At 39.8% G+C, this 20298-nt stretch overlaps 2 protein-coding genes across 2 annotated transcripts in view; one reads left to right on the top strand and one right to left on the bottom strand.

Moving 5' to 3' along the window:
- The window catches only part of PRKCZ (protein kinase C zeta), a 40995-nt gene extending 28635 nt beyond the window's left edge, over positions 1–12360 (bottom strand). The window contains exons 1-5 of the mRNA XM_057382772.1: positions 12058–12360; positions 11094–11289; positions 7327–7448; positions 5438–5521; positions 5007–5057 (exon numbers count right to left, since the gene is read on the bottom strand). Coding sequence (XP_057238755.1) covers positions 5007–5057; positions 5438–5521; positions 7327–7448; positions 11094–11164 — 328 coding nt within the window. The 5' untranslated portion in view covers positions 11165–11289; positions 12058–12360. The remainder of the gene's footprint in view (positions 1–5006; positions 5058–5437; positions 5522–7326; positions 7449–11093; positions 11290–12057) is intronic.
- Positions 12204–20298, top strand: part of CFAP74 (cilia and flagella associated protein 74) — a gene marked incomplete at its 3' end in the record, with an annotated part of 58450 nt that continues 50355 nt past the window's right edge. Inside the window, exons 1-2 of the mRNA XM_057382778.1 lie at positions 12204–12261; positions 14992–15101. The remainder of the gene's footprint in view (positions 12262–14991; positions 15102–20298) is intronic.

Here is a 20298-nt window from a genome sequence, read left to right as displayed (position 1 = left end):
ATCAGACTTGTGCTTTATAATTTTATGCCTCAGTTGCAAAAAGCAAGGTCTAGCCCTTTATTCTTCATTGGATGCTTCATAGCTAAGAAAAATGTTAAAATTATTTTAGAATTAAAAATCATGAAATTATTACAAGCAGAACAGACCTTTAACTACAATTCCRTTCTCAGCAACTTATGCTGCCTCACAATCTGTCTCTTTTTCAAATATATCACGTATGACACAAATGTGGTGCAGTTAAGACAGAGGAAGAGATTTCAGGTACTCTTGAGAAACTATGACACAGCTATTTTCAAATCCTAAGCAAGAATATCTTACATTAAAATAGTACAGTTCCCCCTCACCAGTTCAATTACTGAAAACCAGGAGAGGGTTACTAGCAGTTTCAAAATTGCCTAATTATCCAGTGCAATCCAATCTACATCTTCAGAACAGTCTCTATGGTGGCAATAGTTCCTTTCTTCATTGGGGGATTAAATTGGTTCACGTGCTCTGAATAACCTAATCACTGCTGCCAATACAGTAACAAATGAAGGGAAAAACCTGCCTTATGAGCTAGAAAAATATTTACAGGCCACACTACTCCAGCAAGAAGCYTTTTAGAGCTAGTCCACAGTATCTGGCAGAACATAAAGCAAAATCAAATATCTCTAAAATAAAATAAAAAGCTCACAACAACAATTAGGTTACTAAGATACCTTTACTCTAGCTATTATGAAATTTTCAAGGAAGATGGCTTGAGGGAAAATGAAGTCCAAACACCTAATGCTAAAATACTGAGCAGATAAACAAAGAGCATAGGAGACATGCACAACACAGTGTAATCATTAGCAAAAAAAATAAGGCAGCAAAATCAGCCAGAAATACTAGATAATAAAAACTATCACACTGATGTCACAAGTACTAAACCATTGCAAACACATTCATTCTCTTTTGTTAATTAATTTAAAGGTTTCCTAGTCTGCATTCTTCTATTTAACAAAGCCAACTGCAAAACAACCCTGAAATTTGCTGGCACTAGCTATCCAAATCCAAGATGAATTTTAATATTAAATAGATAGATCCATTTGTTAAGCAGAAGTGAACCAGCACAGTTCGTTCTGACAATATTAGAAACTACTATTAATTCAAAACAAGTATTTCACAATTAAAAAAACAGCCATCTATGACAATCCACTATGCAGAATTCAACAAAAAGGCCTCAGAAAACGATGCTCCTAAATGGTTAGTCTTTACATCAGCAATCTTACAATAAACAGGCCCTGAGCACATACCGTCAGGGTTTTTGGGATACATTTCTTTCATTAATCTCCAATATTAGCAGCAGCAGCATCACTCACTCTTCCGTTCCTTTCCTCCTAAAACACATTCCCCAGGAGTCCTTTCAATGCAATTTTCTCAGCATTTCCAGGAGGTCTCTCAGCCACATCCCTACGCACAGAGGCAGCAGGAATCTCTGCATTTGTAACAATCCATGGCTGCAAAGGAGGGTGGCAGGCACAGCGACTGTACCATAACCAAAATGCTGAGTTCTGTTCTCTCCTGCAGCACACGTACACACAGCCCGCGTCAGTGCCCGCCGCTTGCAACAGCAACCACAATGATGACACAAAATCTACAGAAAAAGCATGCATTACTCACTGGGTTTTATTCTTTAGCCTCTTCAGCATGTAATTCTTTACAATGTAGTAGGTATGAAATGCAACATTTTCCCTTTATTCCACGGATGCCGCTGTGTGAATACCATTAGACACCAAGGACAATAGGCAGGATCAGCTCGAACATTAAGAGCAAATATTTAATGGAAGACTGGTTACCCCCGTCTCTCCCTTTCACATCTCTGCCTCATGTATCCAGGCACGGGTGGTACTGGCTCCCTTGAGAGGCTGTAGCTAGCAGCTGAGGCACAACTAAAACATGGCATGGATGTCAAGGAGCTGATGTCACCAAAACAAGTATTTCTCTGATAAACCCGGCAATTCCGTTAGGGAAGTCCTACAAATCGATGGAGACTGTTCAGCTGGACGTGCTGTGTTACACAATGCACTGCAGCAGCAAGAGTGATAAATCAGATCAAGATCTGTCAGGGTAAATAAGCTGAGACTCCAATAACTAAGTTATAAAACTGCCAATCAGCTGCTGGGATCCACACGCGCTATCAGGAGYGCTGTCACTTCGGGGCACAGGAGAGAACACACCAAACGCCTCTGAAACAACCTTGTTTTATTCAATTCTGAAAGAACAGCTCMTCTACTGCCAAAAGTAAAAGTTAAATGCAAGACTGGTCTAAAAGTCTGCCATCTTTATCAGGAAACACTGCTGGAGCACGCAAGGCTCCAGTCCAGCAGATGCTGGGAACGCCTCAGAGAGGTCACATTCAGTGTCTGGGAAGGGATGGGAGATGGTTCAGACATGCTGTCACCTCACCCACGCAGCAGCACTGCCAGCACAGGGTAGCTGGAGGGAAAAGGGGCTGTTTGTACACCAGAGCTGTGCATTCACACTGGGAGCTGGGGCTGGCTCCAACAAAACGTGCAGAAATTCAGGAGCAAAGGAATWCAGAGACAATACAAGTGCAGATGCTGAAGACTGTGCAAATTCTGTCTCACAGACAGCACCACATCAATACAAAGGTTCTTCAAGCACAGAAATAACTTTCCTTAAGMGATGCAAATAGAATTGGAATATTAGTCACATGGTTTATTTCATTAATGGATTACAGGCTTTTATTTCAAGCTTTGCTGGCTGGTACAATCTCAAAACCRTATCAATTTAACAAAGGTGAGGATAGGTAGCAACTCTATCAGTAAAATTTCAACAGAAATGCAAACCCTTCAGTCTGTATTCCTGAACTCTTCTTCCAAAGTACTATTGTTCTGAAGGAGCTGGAAAGAAAAACCTACAATTCTACAGAAACACAGATTTGCACTTCAGAAGATCACAGACTATTGGAAAGAGCCACTCCATGACCTAACATGAACACATCTGAGCAATAGATTGGAAATGCAGTTATTTCACAATTGAGTAGTTTTATTTAAAAACTCCATTTCAAACTGTCTGTAGTTCTGAAACAGGAATCCACACTTAGAACTGCTAATTTAAGCAGAAGTTAATTTTGGATAGACCAACTACTTCACTGTTTATTTGTCTCTGGAAAAAACCTGAGGCAAACTCTTAAGCTCCTTTATAGTGCAAACATGATGCTCCAGAAAACATAYACATCTATTATGTAATTTATTCACTTTTAGAAGGATTTCCTATGAACATAACTACAGTGATAAAGGCACAAAGTAAGAATTTGAAGAATGATAAATATTTTCTGAAGCAAGGACAATATTTCAGTCCTGATAAACAGTCTCTTAAATGAACTGTATCCCTAATACATTATGGATATGTTACATATGGTAACATTTCCACCATAGTCCAGGTGCAATCCAGATACTTGTTGCAGGCCTTTAGCTAACAAGCACAAATACTGAATGCATTAGTTACAATTTAAATATAATTTAATAGTTCTGTTGCAAAAAATAGGCCACCAGACCAAAYTTCCAGGCAGGCCCCTCAGATGCAAAGAGGTAACGTGCACCTAAATTAACTCATGAAACCATGAGAAACCTGACCAGAGATCCCTTATCAAGCACATCTAACTAAACAGGCTTTTTAAACAATCTCAGTGTGATTCAACGTGACCTGCAAAACCATGGAGGGAGAAATACCCTACAGACACAATAACCAGGTCATCTGAGCCACTCTCAGCTGTGCTTTCTGTAGCTCATCTCGTGGCTTGAGAGAACTAAAACTTCTAAYAAATTAACACAAGCAACTTTCCTACCAGAATATCTACACCCTTAATGAGTTCATTAAATTAGGTGTCTCAGGGATAATTTCTTTAACTCTTCTAAGCAGAGCAGAAGACAGTCTTTATCTGTTGTCCTCGTTCAGCAAATTACAGAAAATAATGTTGCACATTTACTTTCTTTTTCCTTTCTAAAAGGCAACTTTAATAACCTTGTCAACATGAAAACTTACCTGGTTTTTACATTTAACTTTCTATCTACTGTATTTTAAATGTAGAAAAATATATTTGAACGGTAACTTTTTGGTATTTATTTCACTCTCTCCATCTTTGTAGAAGTTCTCAATAGAGCAATCATTAATATATCAGTATTGTTTCTCTGATTAGAAGTATTATTCACAGCTATTACCACTGCATTATTCATTTTTAGCTGGCCTGTCAGTGTAAATCCTGATCAACCAAGTACTTTTCTCCTAGTAYGCATTACTTGCTTTTTATCAGCAATTAATTTTATCTCCTCTTATATTTCTCAAAGAGAAGAGCAARGGTCCTTCAAATTCTTCAGTCAGGCTTTCTTTATACTCCTGTGAGCAGCCAAGCATCATCTGGTACCTTTGGCACCCAATTATTCCCATTCCTTTCCTTAACATTYACCAAGATATGAACTAATGTCCTGATGCCATCCCTCTGTAATGAAAACTGACTATACAGCTATTTAATCCTTTTATCCCTGTGCAGTTCAGGCTATTGAAATACAGGTAAACCATATCAATTATGTGCCCTTCCTCTGGGGGTTTATCTACCTCTCWCAGGATTATTTTTATAGAGATTAATAACCTTTTTATTAAAATGGCTGTATCTCCCTCTTCAGTACATCTTTTCTTTCCCCTGGGAGTTAAAAAACCAAAAGAACCACAAAAAAAGCAAAGGCCCATGTTCAAATATGCATCTAAAACCTTCTTGTCTCGTCCTCCCAATATATCAACTAGTGAAAACCAGTATTTATCCTCAGAAATACTAAAACACTGCCACAACATTGATTTATGCAATTTCTCTGTTGACAAAATGTAAAATATTTTACATTCTTTTAAGAAAACAAAACAGATATACGTGTATGTAGCATGAGATTTATTAAAATCTCTTAATATATTTCTTTTCCATGTAATTGAAAAAAAATTTAGCTAGAATTTGGTAACATTTAAGTACTCACTATCTTCTCCTGGACAAGGCATGCCGGGTTTCTCTGGAGTACTTGGGAAAACTAAAAGAAAAATATTAGATTTTTAAGACAAGATATTCTCAGTAGTACTTTTTCCTTGATTCTTGAATATATTTACACAGGCACAGTTTTTGGAAGTCCTTAAATAATTGTACATGAGAAATGATGCAATCAAAATTTGGTTCCAGACTGACAGGAGCTTATGGTGGAGTAAAGCATTAACAAATCTGTGCAGTGCAGAACTCAAAGCTTCCTGCACAGATTCAGCTTTGGGCTCCAGTTCCTTCTTCAGCATCAAACCACAGGATAGGAGATACACAAAGAATGATACTTGACAGGYCAGGGAGTCACTCCAGCCTCACATTTAAGCAGCTGTTGGGATTATCAGACACACAGGGGTTCTTGAACTGTGCAATACTTGCCATGAATAGTCAGTCCTTCGTTCTGACAGTACAAACGGAAAGCTTCCTCCAGCTCCATCTGAGATGAGATGGTACAGGGGTCACCTAACAAAAAAAAAAAAAAAAACAACACACAGGAAAATTTACCACTGAAGAACTCAGTGGAGAATTTCAATTAGTAAAAGATGTACCAGCCTACAGGACTACCTTTCTTTCAATCGCTTGATATTAAGCTGGCATTTTGATCAAAGCCAAAATGGAGCAACGCAATTATTCCTTCCAATTTTATCAAAAATGAGTAGACAGAACTATCCTATTGGTCTGCAACAGGATAACAGACCAAAAGTGAATAGATATGCTAAAAGATCCCCCCATTGTTGTCTCGTCTGCTTGCGGTCACATTATCAGTATTACCTTGGGAGGGTTATTTTTGTTAAAACTGGATAATTAATCCATAAATCCACTTAACCAGACACACGTAAAGTACAGTACGTCACAATGCACTGAGAGCAAGCAAAGGTGTCACTCTGAACCCCTGTCCCTTGGTGGAAGAGCCACCTTGCTGCAGTGCACCTTGGGTGACACGTAACCTTATGATATCCAGGCCACTGTCAAGCCTCTTATTAAAATTTAATTTTGTATTTTAAAAAAAATTTCTTATTTTACAAAATGATGCATCCAGGGCCCAGCTACCCCTCTTTGAAGGCCACTGCTGTTGATGATCTATAAACACAGCAATAATGAAACATGAAAGACAAAAGAACTATTTGTACTGCAACTCATTAATCCATATTTCTTATATGTTATTTCTCATGAGTGAGCTATTCATAGTTCAAACCTTTTGGATCTCGTCAAAAACAAAGCCCAACACAAAATCTGTTTTCKTTATCTGTTGGTAGGTTTTGTTTATTCATTAAGCCATCGGCAATTGTTTGCTTTTAGTTAGTTCAAAGAGAACATCTGTTTGTGCAATCAGTCAAATGAACTTAAATTCCATGTGGCAATAAGTGGAAACACTCATATGCAGATCCAGGAGGATTGAGGACAGCCAACACAGCAGATTGGCTGAAATTTAACATCTCAGACCCAGGAATTAGAAAAAGGTTGACAAGGTTTAACCAAGATTAGAGGAAAATATTTAYTAGAAGAGAGACTAATGAATCTGTTGTTTTAATTTAAGTAAACTTCAAAAAGCCAATGCAACAGAGAGCCCAACCAAGAAACACTTAACAGGACTCATGTCTTAGAATCCTCCAGTTCAAAACTCATGGGRTTTTCTTCTTCCCTGCAATAATCTTTCTTTATTAGCAGGCATGCAGTTCAACCAGCTAAGCACAGGCATTGTAATTATCCTCCACATCCTTCTGATCAGGTCACTTTTTATAACACCATTAAACTGAGGTTGGTACATTTGCCTCTGTCCTTCTTGATATTCAAAAGACAAAGAGTAAAATTAAAAAATATTAATACTGCTCCTTGGTGTCTTAAAAAGGGCTGAGTCTTCTCTGACTATTGGCTACCTCCTTCCTAGGTCTACTATGAAATTCCATTCATTCCAACAACACTATCAGCTAAGAGAGCAATTAGAAAAACCAAAACACACCATTACAAATATCAGCCAAACCAGTTCAGTATTTTTCCACAATTCTGTATTTAGTTCTAGTTCTGCAGGCCATGGCTTTGACAAGCTGCAGAAGGGTTGTACAAAGCCTTCATTCCTACAGAATTCAAGCACTGCTACAATCAACTCTGATGTCTTGAGTGTCATTTCTCCAAGCTTCCTGCTCTGTTGAGTTCTGTACCCAGGTATTTAGAAACAAAAAGTAAATCCACAGYATGTAAGTTCCTCAATGCCCCTTTCTCTGTACCACAGTGAAAAACAAACCCAGAGAAGTATTTCAGTCCAATACCTTCATCATCAATCCACTTGAGGGTAATTGGCTGTTCCTGTTGCAAGTTACACATCTCRTGTACTTCATCACAGAGTTCAGCATAGCTCATTGATGCATCCAAATTTGTTATGAGGATGTCCCTGCAGAAGATAAAATCATCAGGTTTTATCAGAAAACACCTGCATATTCCAACAGTTCCATCTATGGACACCAAGCTGCAGAATCATTCTTACAGAATGAGCATTCCTCATATAAAATGCTCCCACTAWACCAGCAGGATTACACCTCAGAGTGCTTAACTTAAAAATACTTCAGTATGAAGGAAATAAATGTGTTAATTACTCATCTTKAACGCATATTTACTTGGGTGAGCCAAGTTCCCTTATTATAATTATCAGCGTTTGAAATGTTGTTAAAAAACAAAATCAGATGCTTTTGTAATTTTTTTTTAAACCAGGTACTTCTTCCATCAGGAGATAAGTAAAATCTCAATTATTTTAAAATCCTTTTAAACTGCAGGCTTTTCCTCACATCCACTCTATTGTTAAGACATGAAGCTTTGATTGGGTGAATTCTCAAAAGATGTAATTACAGAAAATTCAGATAAAATCTTACTCAAATTCCGCATCTGGTGCTCTACCTTTGTWGTGTTTAGAGAACATGACCCCAATACTGAACTCTGTATGTAAGCTATACCTTATCTCAGGCATTTRTGACAATAACTTTTGAAATAATGAAAGTCCACACAGTAGTGTCAAAGCAGGTTAAATATTAAAGAAAGAAGAAAAGATTATGCAAAACAAAATCTGATTATACAAACAGGACATTCTACTATTTATAAAATATTTTTCCAAATAACTGACTCTGGGGAACCAATTAAYAAACAAGTGCAAAAAGAAACAGGAGATGAACTGAAGTCATTTCACTGCCTTCAAAACCTTCCAGAGGACAATCAGGAAATAGTTTTGTAGTTAATGGCTGCTGGCATGTGTAATTCTTTCCCYTCCTAGTTTAATACAGCAAATATATCAGAAGTTGTCCAGCATGACTGAGATAATTTTCCTATTTCCATACTGTGTAACAAGTTATTTTAGAAAAAAAAAGTTATACAACATGTTCTGTGTACTTACGTCTTTCAGCCAGCAGCTGAATAGTACTACACTGGAATAAGAAACTTAAAYTCTACAAATTGTATTTTAAATTATATGCATTAATAACTTGTCATTTTGCCTTTGCTGAGAAAAATTACAATAAGTGAAGCTCTAAAACAATCACCTTAAAGAACTGTWCTATTTCAAATTCAGATTAAAAGCACTGCTACCTTTTCAAGTGTACCTTTAATCTACACTTWGTAAAGCTCTCAAAGAACAGCAACTTAATAATTCTTCATAGCAGCAACAGCAAAAGAAATACATATGCTACCTGCCAGCCTCTGAATCCATATTATCTACAACACTGAGAGCTGTCAGGTGAGGTTGAGTTTAAGAACATTTCCTTGTCAAAGAAGTCATGTTTTATGTATTTATGAAAGAGACCAAACTGGCTCTCACAGCAATGTTTAAGGGCTGGTGCAATGCCTTGCCCCAAGACAAGGTCACCAAYAAATGCAGCTCATTATTTAATGCACTGCCACCACAAGCCACTCAGGAAATCAGGCAGCTGTAGATCTGCGGTAACTGTGGGCAATCACACTTTCACAAGTATCTAAACTATATTCATAAACTGAAAAGATACTGTAAGATAACACTCTACTATGCACACTACAAACTCCAAATGAAGCAACTACTAATCAGACTTGAATTGTTAAAATTATTCTAACAGATGTCATTCTATGGGTAAATTAATGAACTTCATATCCATGATGTCCATGYTCCTTTGAGATTTACTGTATTTAATCACAACATCTCTACAGCCACAGCAGCAATCAGGACAYCGGGAAGCGAAAACCATTCCATGTTTAACACTAAATAATCCCATGTGACACTTTTCAAAAAACATATTTGAAACGGGACACTACACAGTAATATGAAGATCTAATGATCAGTAAGTTCTATATGAGCAGTCACAGCAAGAGAAATCATTGCCATTGACAGATCAAACATGTCACCACTTAGAACCAAGATAACACCCAGCAAACAAGACTGCAACACTGCTCTATATCAGTGATTTCAAGTAACCAGGTATAAATTAGAGAGGCAATGTGCGTAATTCTTGTTTCATTATTGCAGCTACTTGGTTGTTCTTTTGTAATCTATTCTGGCAGTTCTTGCTACTGTGCTATGTTAGGAACTCTGTCACACCCAGAAACAGGAATACCTGAGATACTCAGCCTCCAGAGATACACACTAAACACTTACATATTTTAAACTTCCTCATGCTTRTATTTCTAACTGGCATTTGAATATGGCATCTGTACTATTATTTTCATTTTAGCAGCTATTTTAATGAGTTTGTCCCCAGCTTTGAAGTTGCCCAGCATCARTGATTTCCTGCAGTCTATCAAACTTGTTCAAATGCTCAGTGTAGTACTGCAATGGAGACACTGAGATGATCAGTTATACAGGCTATAATGCCATAAAGAGTCAGCTTTAACTCACACAYCTAATCAGCAGAACAAAAACAAAATTCATGGAGCTTGAAACTCTTGTTTTAGAACTGACTTCTACAGACTTCACAGCTAATGCAAAAGATGAAATGCAGCATTGCAGGAAAAACCACAGTAGTTTATTGTAAAACACGGTAATAATTACTTGACTTCTAACATTGACACAATTTTTATCACCTCCCCCAGCTCTGCACAAACAAGTTCCACAAACACTCTCCTTTCACTTTATATCAACACTACCTGCCAGCAAGTTACCCCAAATTATTTACACCCAGTTCTACCGGTGTTAGTAGTACCTTCCCTTACAGAACTAAGGCAGCTCTCCTATGGCATTACCACATTAACACAATTGCTCTAGAATTCTAAACTCAGGACCTCAAACTACATGGCACTGATAAGTAGGTAAGTTTAGAAAGAAAGTATTTTGTTTTCAATAGAATTTGTGAAGTTACTTTCATAGTTACATTTAATTCAAACCAGCATTTTTCTACACTATGATATAAGTACAACCACAGTAGTAACATTTCCTATTTAGCAGTAAAACTTCAGAAAAGATCACTCAAGTCACTTTTTAAATGCCAGCAAGTTCAGTCTAAATACTTCCAGTCAAGTTTAAGGATCTACTTAGGCCAAATATTTAACTCCTCAAATGCCTTAAACTTAGTCCTTGAAGAATGAGAGCATAGACCAAAGCAACATTATTTCACAAGGGCAGCAAACCAATTAGATTAAACACACCTGAAAATTCAAATTTCATGTTGCTGCAATAAAACCTTCCTGTTTCTACTGACAACTGAGTGAARTCATAAAGGACCATGACATTCTGATTACACATAGGATAAAATGTAATAACTGCATCTGGATGCAAGAGATGGATCTAGACCTGGCTGTGACCATGGRAATCAATAATCCATCAACCCACAATAACTGTAGGTTGTCAGTCATGCACATTTCTCCTCCTTTTGGGAGAAGCATTAATTAACTTTTCTTCTTGATCAGCATGCTGCAGGAGTCTGGCTGGTATTTTAATAGCTCAGAAGTTTACCTGCCTGATCTGACATTAATTACAAATCCACCAAAGCCCTGGTTAYTCTATCACTAGGTCAGACCACGAACTCCTGCTCAATATGCTTCAAAAATAGACAGGGCACAWCACAGAGGAAAGGACACACTGACTTACCCACGGTAGTGTGTTTTTACTCTGATGAAGTCTTGGTTCAGATCAATTTTTGAGCCCATTCTGCTAGGCATGGTCTGTATTTAGCAGATAAATAAAATTACAAGTATGCAGAAATAAGTTGATTCAGGACAGATAACAGATTCTGATGAGCTTCACATGTGAAATGTGTTTCTGCTCCAGATGATTTTCAATCCAGCTGCATAGAGTAAAAAAAACAGAATATTGATGAATATACACATACTGCTAAACAAATGAGTTGTGTCAAATTTTAGAAGCACAAATAGCTTTACATGGAACAGCAAAAAATCAAAAGGAAAATGTGTAAGACCACTGACCCGCACAGAAATTAAATGAGATTGGTTAAAAATACCCTGTACAATTTAGTTTTACAGAAATATCCCAAGCATTTGAGGATGTTTTATTAAAGAATCATCCAATAGCTCCCTCTGGGCTGAAAATACTCCACAGAAGTTTTTACTTATTCATCAACACAACATCTTACTCTTTTCTCCCAAAGAATCGAGTAGCTAAAAATAGTTTTTATGTACATAGAGTAGTAAAATCAATTACTATCGGTTACAAATTTACCGAAGAGAAGCAGAAGAGGAACTCCGAGAGCAATTCAACATACCTTTATGATTGGAGGCTGACAAACATCCTGTTTATTCCAAATTACCACCTCACACATGAATGTACGTACCCAAACACTTCCTAACCCCGCTGTCCGGGCAAGCTGGATCACAGGTACTGGGGGAGCGGAGACCCCACAACTCCCGACCCGACCCTCCCGGGGGGCTCAGAAAAACACGCGGCCCCTCCCGCTCACCCGCGGTCCCCCCTCAGCCCCGGCCTGAGGAGAGCGGCCGGGAGGCGACACCGTCGCTCGGGACGAAGTGGCGCCGGCACTTCTCCGGACGGAGCCAGCTCTGCCCGGCCTCTCCACCGGGACCGCCCGCACTCCTACCTGCTCCGATCGCGGCCACCCAAAACACCGCGGACCCGCGGCAAGCGGGGGCCGCTCCCCGCGGMGCGCTCGGCTACACCTCCGCGGCCTCAAGTTGCTCAAAGTCCCGCAAGGAAGTTTCGCAGCGGACTTTGCCTCACCGCCGGCGATGCCCCGGCGGGGAGCGGCAGAAGCGGCCGGCGGAGAAGCCGCGGTTCCCCTCAGGTAYCCCCTCAAGTCCCGCCTCAGGTGCCCCCGGGGCCCCTCAGCCGCTGTCCCGGCTCAGAGCCTCGCGCCCGCGGCAACATGGCGGCCTGAGGGCGGGAGCCGCAGCCAATGGGGAGCCAATCCCCGCCAGGGTCCCGCCCTCCCGCCACCAATCGCAGCGCGGGAACCGTTACCTGGGGAGCCGGAGCGTCCCGGCCAACCAGAGCGGGCGGGGGGGCGGGGGGGAACACCTGCAGCCAATGGGAGCGCGGCGCTGCAGGGCGGGGAACACCTGCAGCCAATGGGAGCGCGGCGCTGCAGGGCAGGGAACACCTGTAGCCAATGGGAGCGCGGAGCTGCAGGGCGGGGCGGCTGAGGGAGCAGGGCTGGGGGGGACAGGTGTGAGGGGATAGGGGACAGGTGTGAGGGGATAGGGGACAGGTGTGAGCGGACAGGGACAGGGGACAGGTGTGAGGGGACAGGGACAGGGGACAGGTGTGAGGGGACAGGGACAGGGGACAGGTGTGAGGGGACAGGGCTGAGCGGACAGGTCTGAGAGGACTGTGTGAGGGGACGGGACAGGGCTGAGGGGATTGTGTGAGGGGACAGGGGACAGGTGTGAGGGGATTGTGTGAGGGGACTGTGTGAGGGACAGGGCTGAGGGGACTGTGTGAGGGGACAGGTGTGAGGGGACAGTGGACAGGTGTGAGGGGACAGAGCTGAGGGGTCTGTGAGGGGACTGTGTGAGGGCACAGGGGACAGGTGTGAGGGGACAGGGCTGAGGAGAGTGGTGTGAGGGGACGGTTTGAGGGCACAGTGCTGAGAGAGGCAGGTGTGAGAACAGGTTTCAGGGGACAGGTGTGAGGGAGGATAGGTGTGAAGCGACTGGTGTGAGGGATAGAGGACAGTCCTCAGGGGACAGGCGTGAAGGGCTAGGGGATTTGTAAGGGAGGACTGATATGAGGGGTGGAGGACAGTGCTCAGGGGACAGGTGTGAGGGGACAGAAAACAGGTGCTGAGGGGATAGGTTGGGGAGAACCGGTGTGGGGGACAACGGGAGAGGTCTTGAGGGGACAGGGGACAGATATGAGGGGACAGAGTTGGCAGGGTCATGTTCTGAGGGGAGAAATGGTGAGACGACAGAGGACAGATGCTGAAGTGACAGATGTGGGGGAACAGGCCCTGTCTCCCAGAGCTGCATCTGCCAGAGCYGCTTCCCAGGAAATCTCAGCAGTGATGTCCCGTGAGTGTCAATCCAGCATCCAGCATGGGRATGGGCTGCTCAAAGTGGCTAAAGCAGGAAAATTACAGCTGATATAATAAAGAGGGGATAATATCAGRCTGTCCAGGCTAGAGAGAAAAACAATGTAATAGTGGAGCAGCTACCAGAGTTTCACAAGAGCAAGTCTGTGACATGGCTAATGCCCTTCACTTTGTAAAGTTGTATTTGGATGTTTTTCGCTAGTGACACTTTCTCTTCCAGCCTCAGATCCTCTGTGACTGAATCAGAATCTCCTGTGTTTTCCTCACAGAAGGTTGGGATGGTGAACTCAGAGAGTCCTCTAGTGGAAATGCTGCTCATCCTGCCCAAACAGCTGGTTTCCCTGTGTATTGTAAAAACTTTTCCCAGCAAATAAGCTATCCAAGAAAAAGGGTTGCTTTGGGGCTTTTCTTGATGTATTTATGTCCACCATTCAGTAACATTACCTACCAAGTTTGAAAAATAAACCAAAACAAGGAGACTCAACTGTTAGGTTGTTATTTTGGGGTTTTTTTAGGCTACCTGGAGTTGAGTGGTCATTTGTATTTTGAAATGGAGAAAAGTAATCGTTCCTTAGACTCCTGCTATTCCATCTACACACCAACATCCAAATCTTTTCAGGCACATTTAGCACTTTCTCAGCACTTTTGTGGGGCTTTTGGGSGTTGTGTGTTGGAGTGTTTGCAGCAGTGTCACTCTGAGGCATTTTCTGGTGTTTCTACAACCTTCCAAAATACAAATAAATARCAGTTGGCACTAATTTAGCAGTAATATGGGACAATTCATTCCCATCAGTCAAGATGTTTTCTCTGACACGAAGAAAATGCACCAAATGGCATCATTTATCAGTCTTTAATCTGAATYATTTGTGTGTCCACTGCTAATTTTATCTTAGTAGGACCTGACAATCTGGTTTCAAAGTAGGCCCTTAAATCTTCATATGTTCCAAATTTTTCTGCTTAAAATGGAGAACGTTATGTAATTCTTTTAGGTCAAGGTAGACTTTGATCTCCATGTCACGTCAATTAAATTATTCAGCTCCTTGAGCTGTTGGATTGGGAGATAAAAGGCTCTTCAGAACCGTGATCTGAAGTTTTGTGTGGTTTATTGATGTTATTTTTTTCTAGCACAACATACCAAGGAGCAAAGCTTAGGCACATTTTTCAGTGCTTGATGAAAAAAAAATCTCAACCATAATATTTTTACATCTCACAGAGATATTTTGTAGTTGTTCACTTAGTATTCATGCTGTTGTTTTAGAAGTCTTGGTTTGGGGTTGGTTTGTATTTTCTTGTATTACAAGACTGTTTAAACAGTCCAATTTCTCAATAGATGCTTCCCACTTCTGGGCAGATGGCATTTTTTGGAGAGGATRTTGGCTTTGCTCTGTGCATTAGCTGAYGAYGTTGTAACTGGTTTGAAACAMAACAAGTTKTAAATCCTGAGTGTATTCCTGATCYTATTTTTTTTTCTCTTTATTTTTCCAGGTGGCAGACATTGCACTTTTGTGTTCTACCAAGCCATCCTCACTTTAATGAAAAGTTGTAATATTTCTGTCTACTACATCTAGATTTGAAGAGCTGACAGACTCCTACAGGTAATTTAATTTAATTTTATTCCAGATGTAAATGAGATATCTAAAATTTTACTTCTTTAAAAATCTGAAGAGCAGTGATGTGAAACGATCTATTTGAGAAAGAGAAAGCTAAAAAAAATGAGGGGTTTTTTCAAATATTTCATTTCTGAAATTCTACATTCAACCTCAGCATCCAATCATGACACAGATTAATTGTAGCAGCAAAGATGTGATTTATTAAAGCATCTAATGATGGTGGTTCAACTCCTTCAGCATCTTTTCTGAGTTGTCTGGCTAGAAGTTATGTACATCAGGACTGTTGCTTTCTGAACAAATCCCATTATTTCCCAGCATATTTGTCTCTCTGGCAGTAACTTTGAAGCTCAACTCCTTTCRGGATGCACATCCGCATGTTTCCAGCAGATGGCAAGAGATTCCCAGGCAACTCTCTGAGAAACACGGTTTATAGACGATGCTTSCAAGTCCTACGTCTTTATTTTAGTGTTTCAGGCTGTTGAGAACTGTCCTTTAAAAATCAGTTCAAAGGGAAAAAAATGTTCGGGTTAATGATTGTATTAATCAAAAGTACAGCTTGAGCCACCAGATACAAAGTACTTGTCTGYTTCTGACAAGGTTCACCAAAACCTTGTTTTCTCCCTCCCAAATGCTCCAATGAAAACATCATTATAGCAGCTACTTAAAGACAATTGTGGCAAAAAAAGGGGCAATCAGCACTGATTTCACCTCGGTAGAAGACAGGTATCCTGCTAGTACTTGAATTCATGACTCAAAATCTTCAGCTATATTAAGACCTTTCAAGTTTCCAAGGTTTTAAAGATTTAGTAGGGATTAGAATGATGATTTCAGACTGTGAACTAAACAACAAAGAGATTGAGAGAGACAGCTCATACCTACAAATGCATGTGAAATGTGAGTAACCAGTTCTGTATCACTTTAGAATAAAAATGCCTCCCCATAGAATGTCTCTTCAGCAGATCAAACCARCAGCATGTGCAGGCTGCTCTCCAGCCTACTTACTCTTTTCTTTTGCCAAGGAAGAGACTAGATATTGTTTCTATTGAAATAACTGGCAGAGAAATCGTTGGGTGCAGTGGGAACGAATGTGGGCCAGATGCCACAAAGTTTGGATAAAAATAATAAGGCAAAGCATTAATATATTTGAACATAAACTGGAGTAAAGCAGATATTCTACATAATATCAGAAATCACCATGGYAATTCTTTGTAGATTTTCTTGCTGGCTTGAATATTAGTGTTTTTCTAGCCCGTGTTAAAATAGACAAAATGAATAATGTTTCAAGACTATTTTAAGCCAACACCTCCCTTACTTGTCTGTCTTATATAAGATAGAAGCAACCAGAAGCTGACTCCCTTGTTGACACCTCATTAGCCAGGAGGAGAAAGAATTCTATGGATAACCCAAACTACATATCTTTAAAAGCAACTAAAACCAAACCTCCGTGCTTCTGTATTTACTTTTTCAGGATATTAAAACAAYCKTTTACAATTTTACAATACTGTATGYACAGTAATTGATAAAGGAAATATAGAATCTTCCTGTTTTTTATATATATGCACATACAAGCTTGTGTATGCAAAAAGTTTCAACCACAAAAATGAGGGTAGGATAATCTTAAATATATCTGTAAAAAATGTGGTTAGTTTAAGATGTACAGAAATAGTTCTTTTGTATTTGTCTAAAGCTGGAAGAAATGTAGCAGTGAAGGAAGAACAGCCTGGATGGAGCATTATACCAGATGTTTTACAGATTACTCTGTATTTCATCACTCAGTCTTTATTTAATCTTAAGGCTGTAGTAATTGTAATACTGGAATAGCTCAATGGCCTATATATTGTTTTGCTACTTCYAGCTCTGCCTGTTCCAATTGGCCAAAGCTGGCCAATTATTTATTACTGTGGAAAGAAAAATGTTCCTTCTACCCCGCTTGGTAACCCCGTGAATGAAAGTTGAGTTTTGTGATGTTTGTGCTGCTCTCATTGAGATTACTTACCCAATAAGCAACTAATGCAACCTGTGTTGTTTAGTAACTTATGTTAGCCAGTAACTATGTGAAAGATGTTTGGGCCAAATTAGGAAGAAGAGTCTCTTTCAGAGTGTGGTGAATTTGAGGCATGACTTAAATTGTCCTTTTCTCTCTACTGCATTTATGGGGTTAGCATTGTGCAGTGTAAGAGAGGGAAAGAGGGAGAAATTGTGTTTGTGTGGGAGTGTGTTTGTGTGGGAGTGTGCTGGTTAATTATCACAGGGTTCAATTTCTTGCTTTTTATGTAATAATCATTGGAAGGTACAAAGGTTAGTAAACTGAGGCTCACAATTTCCCTGTTTCTCAAACCTGGRTGATAAGATTATATTAGTTTTTCCCAATATGTTCTTGTGCCAAAGAGAAAGAAAATCTCCTTTTCCAARTGKGGGGAAAAAAGGGAAAGAAAACTGACAATCAAGTAAAATATAAGTATTGCAAGAGTTAAAGAAAGGGATACGTTTCCAGAGGTTTCCAGTGTCTCAGAAATGTAGGATATTTAGACTCATTTTTTTTGACCAATCTTTTCATGGAACAGTGAACTCCCAATAACATCTGATTAGTTCTGTTGGTGCTATATTTTCTGACAGTCTGGGCTTGACTGTCTTCTCAGATTTGTTTTTACTGTGCAGGACTTAGTAAAAGGAATAGCTGTGGCACAAAGCTGGTACRAGGAGAGAGCAGATCCCCAATGCATTATGTAATGAGGGGCTTAGATCTTYAAATTAATTCCATTTAAGACACAGYGCCTTTCTCATCCATCTACCAAATCCATCCAACAACACATATTCATTGCCAAATTTTTATTCAGTTTTCATGAGGAAGAATCAGCTGTCTRTGTTTGTAACATATATTGCACACAATGTTATTTTAATATCAAACAGGCTTTCAACCATGGCAATTGGTTTAAGCTGCTGTTGTAAACAGGGCAGGAGGGGGTTGCTTCCGATATTTTTTTTTAACCAAAAATATTCTCAGAAACTTTCCATAAGCTTTTTGTTATCTGTTCTGCTTCAGAGACAARTACACAGGGTGCTGTTTTCCTGCTAACGAGAAGTGCTTTTCCAGGGTAATGACTGGGAGTATTTAAAATCAGAGCAATCGAGCAATCGTATTAAGTGTTTTGTTGTCCCAACAGCAGAAGCCTCATTGAGCTAAATTGGTTTCRCTACATTATCTATTGGATTAGCAAACCAGTTAGGAGCTGATGTGAGAGCTTTTACCTKAACTGGGATAAATGCTTTCATTTTTACCCAAAAACAGGACAGACATTTCTGAATTTTAACCTCTTCAGAGTGCTGTCATTATTAATGCAAGCATTACTTTGAAACAAATTCAGTATCTTACTCTCTATCTTYAATCTTGTGCTTTGTGATTCTTTTCAACCTCGTGAGGCAGCAATAGCTATTTTTTAACATCAGTACAGCAGTCTACATAAGAGCCCCCCAGAAAGCTCTCATAAAAACACAATGGCACTTCCTCTTCTGTTGTCAAGGCCAAAGGAGAGTTCTACAAACCCTTGGGCACTGCAAAGGCAGGATGTCATTAYGGGATAAAATCTCTAGGGTCATTCTGATTTTCCTTCTAATGCATTTTATCTTCCAGTTCAATAGTTGGAATGCCTATTTTGTCCGTTTATAGAAGCTCCAATTTCTGTATATCTACATTTTATTAACACTTCACATTTAGAATGATTACATTAACACATATCCCACTCTTTTTCTCACAGACACGCCAGTCCATAGAGCAGTACTATAAATTGCTGAAAGGAACACAAATGCTTTCAGGTGCAGCACAGAAAAAGTGCCTTCTCATCTGTCACATACTTTTTTTATGGCACTAGTACAACCCATCCAAAGTCAGCATTCAACTGATATAAAACCTGGCTTATTTCACTTTATTAAGGGCATCATGAAATTAGAGTTGAATAAGGAATTGTCTTTAGATGTTAATAGGTCTAAAGTAGTAATATCTGGGGATTTTTAAATATGGTCATTTCAAATTTTAAATTAAGTGAAGCACATGCAAAAATATCGAAGATTCAGATTTATGCAAGCCTCCAATCAATTCACCATGCTCCTGTACTGAAATGTCTCCTCGAAAGTTTGAATGGCATCTGAATTTTCTCTTTCTGGCTCTGGAAACCAATTTAAGAAAATCTCCCTCTTGTTGATGGAAGTGTTTTGTCTTGTGCTACTCATACAAGTGCAGCAAGAGCAGCCAAAACTCCCATTCTCCCCTCTGCCTCYTTGCTCCAGGGACGGACACATTGCCATATGTGCACTCACAGGGCACCTTTCTGATTCCTTGCAACCTTCTGAGGTATTTTATCCCTTTTATTTATGCTTCTGTCTACGTGATTTTAGGTAGTCTGGCATTCTGGCTTTGGGGTTTTTTGAGGAGATTGTGCCAACTTTTACTTTGATCAACCACACTGAGCTCTGCACCTTAAAGATCTGCAGTCAAACTACAGAAAAAAAATTCACTGAATAAATCTTCTGGAGCAGTCAGCAGGACATGCAGCCTGTGACTGTCTCCCAGATGGAGAAGCAACTAATTTTGTCCAATAACCCCATGTGATCAGTCAGTTGGCTGCAGTGTAAGGAGTTCTGTCAGGTGCACAATTACAAACTATTACTGCTGAARTAATTAGATTAGACATTGCCTTTATAATATCTGCAGCCACCTTCTTGCTAATTACTCTCARTAACCAGCCCCTGCATACTAGAGGGACTAGGGCAGTGCTTCATTTTCTGCTCTTCAATATCTTTCATTCCAAAATAATGGATTATTTTCTTATGATTTGCACTCCTCAGGAACTTGCTGTTAATATTCCTTCCACTGGATTTAGTCAATAATTTCACTCTTAGCAGAAGATACTGACATTGACAGGCTAAGTAATAAACTAATAGCTGGAGAAAACAGTGGGATACAAAAAGGCTGGATTCTGCTGTCACAGCAGAATTTAATCTACTGATTTTAAACTAAAGATTATTTCCGATTTTTGCAAATGTAACAGAAAAGTCAGCAGCACTGTGGTCTTTCTAAAGGGTGTAGCATGCTGTGGTGATGGAACATGGAAAAAGCAACAACTTAGTAAGGMAAAGACATTGTAAAGTCATGCTTCTGCTGCTTTTATTCCACTCTGCATTAAAT

The sequence above is a fragment of the Malurus melanocephalus genome, unplaced genomic scaffold, assembly GCF_030028575.1.
Source record: "Malurus melanocephalus ecotype Western Australia unplaced genomic scaffold, MMel_1.1 scaffold_587, whole genome shotgun sequence".
Classification (NCBI taxonomy): Eukaryota; Metazoa; Chordata; class Aves; order Passeriformes; family Maluridae; genus Malurus; species Malurus melanocephalus.
This window is presented reverse-complemented; position numbering and strand designations above follow the sequence as displayed.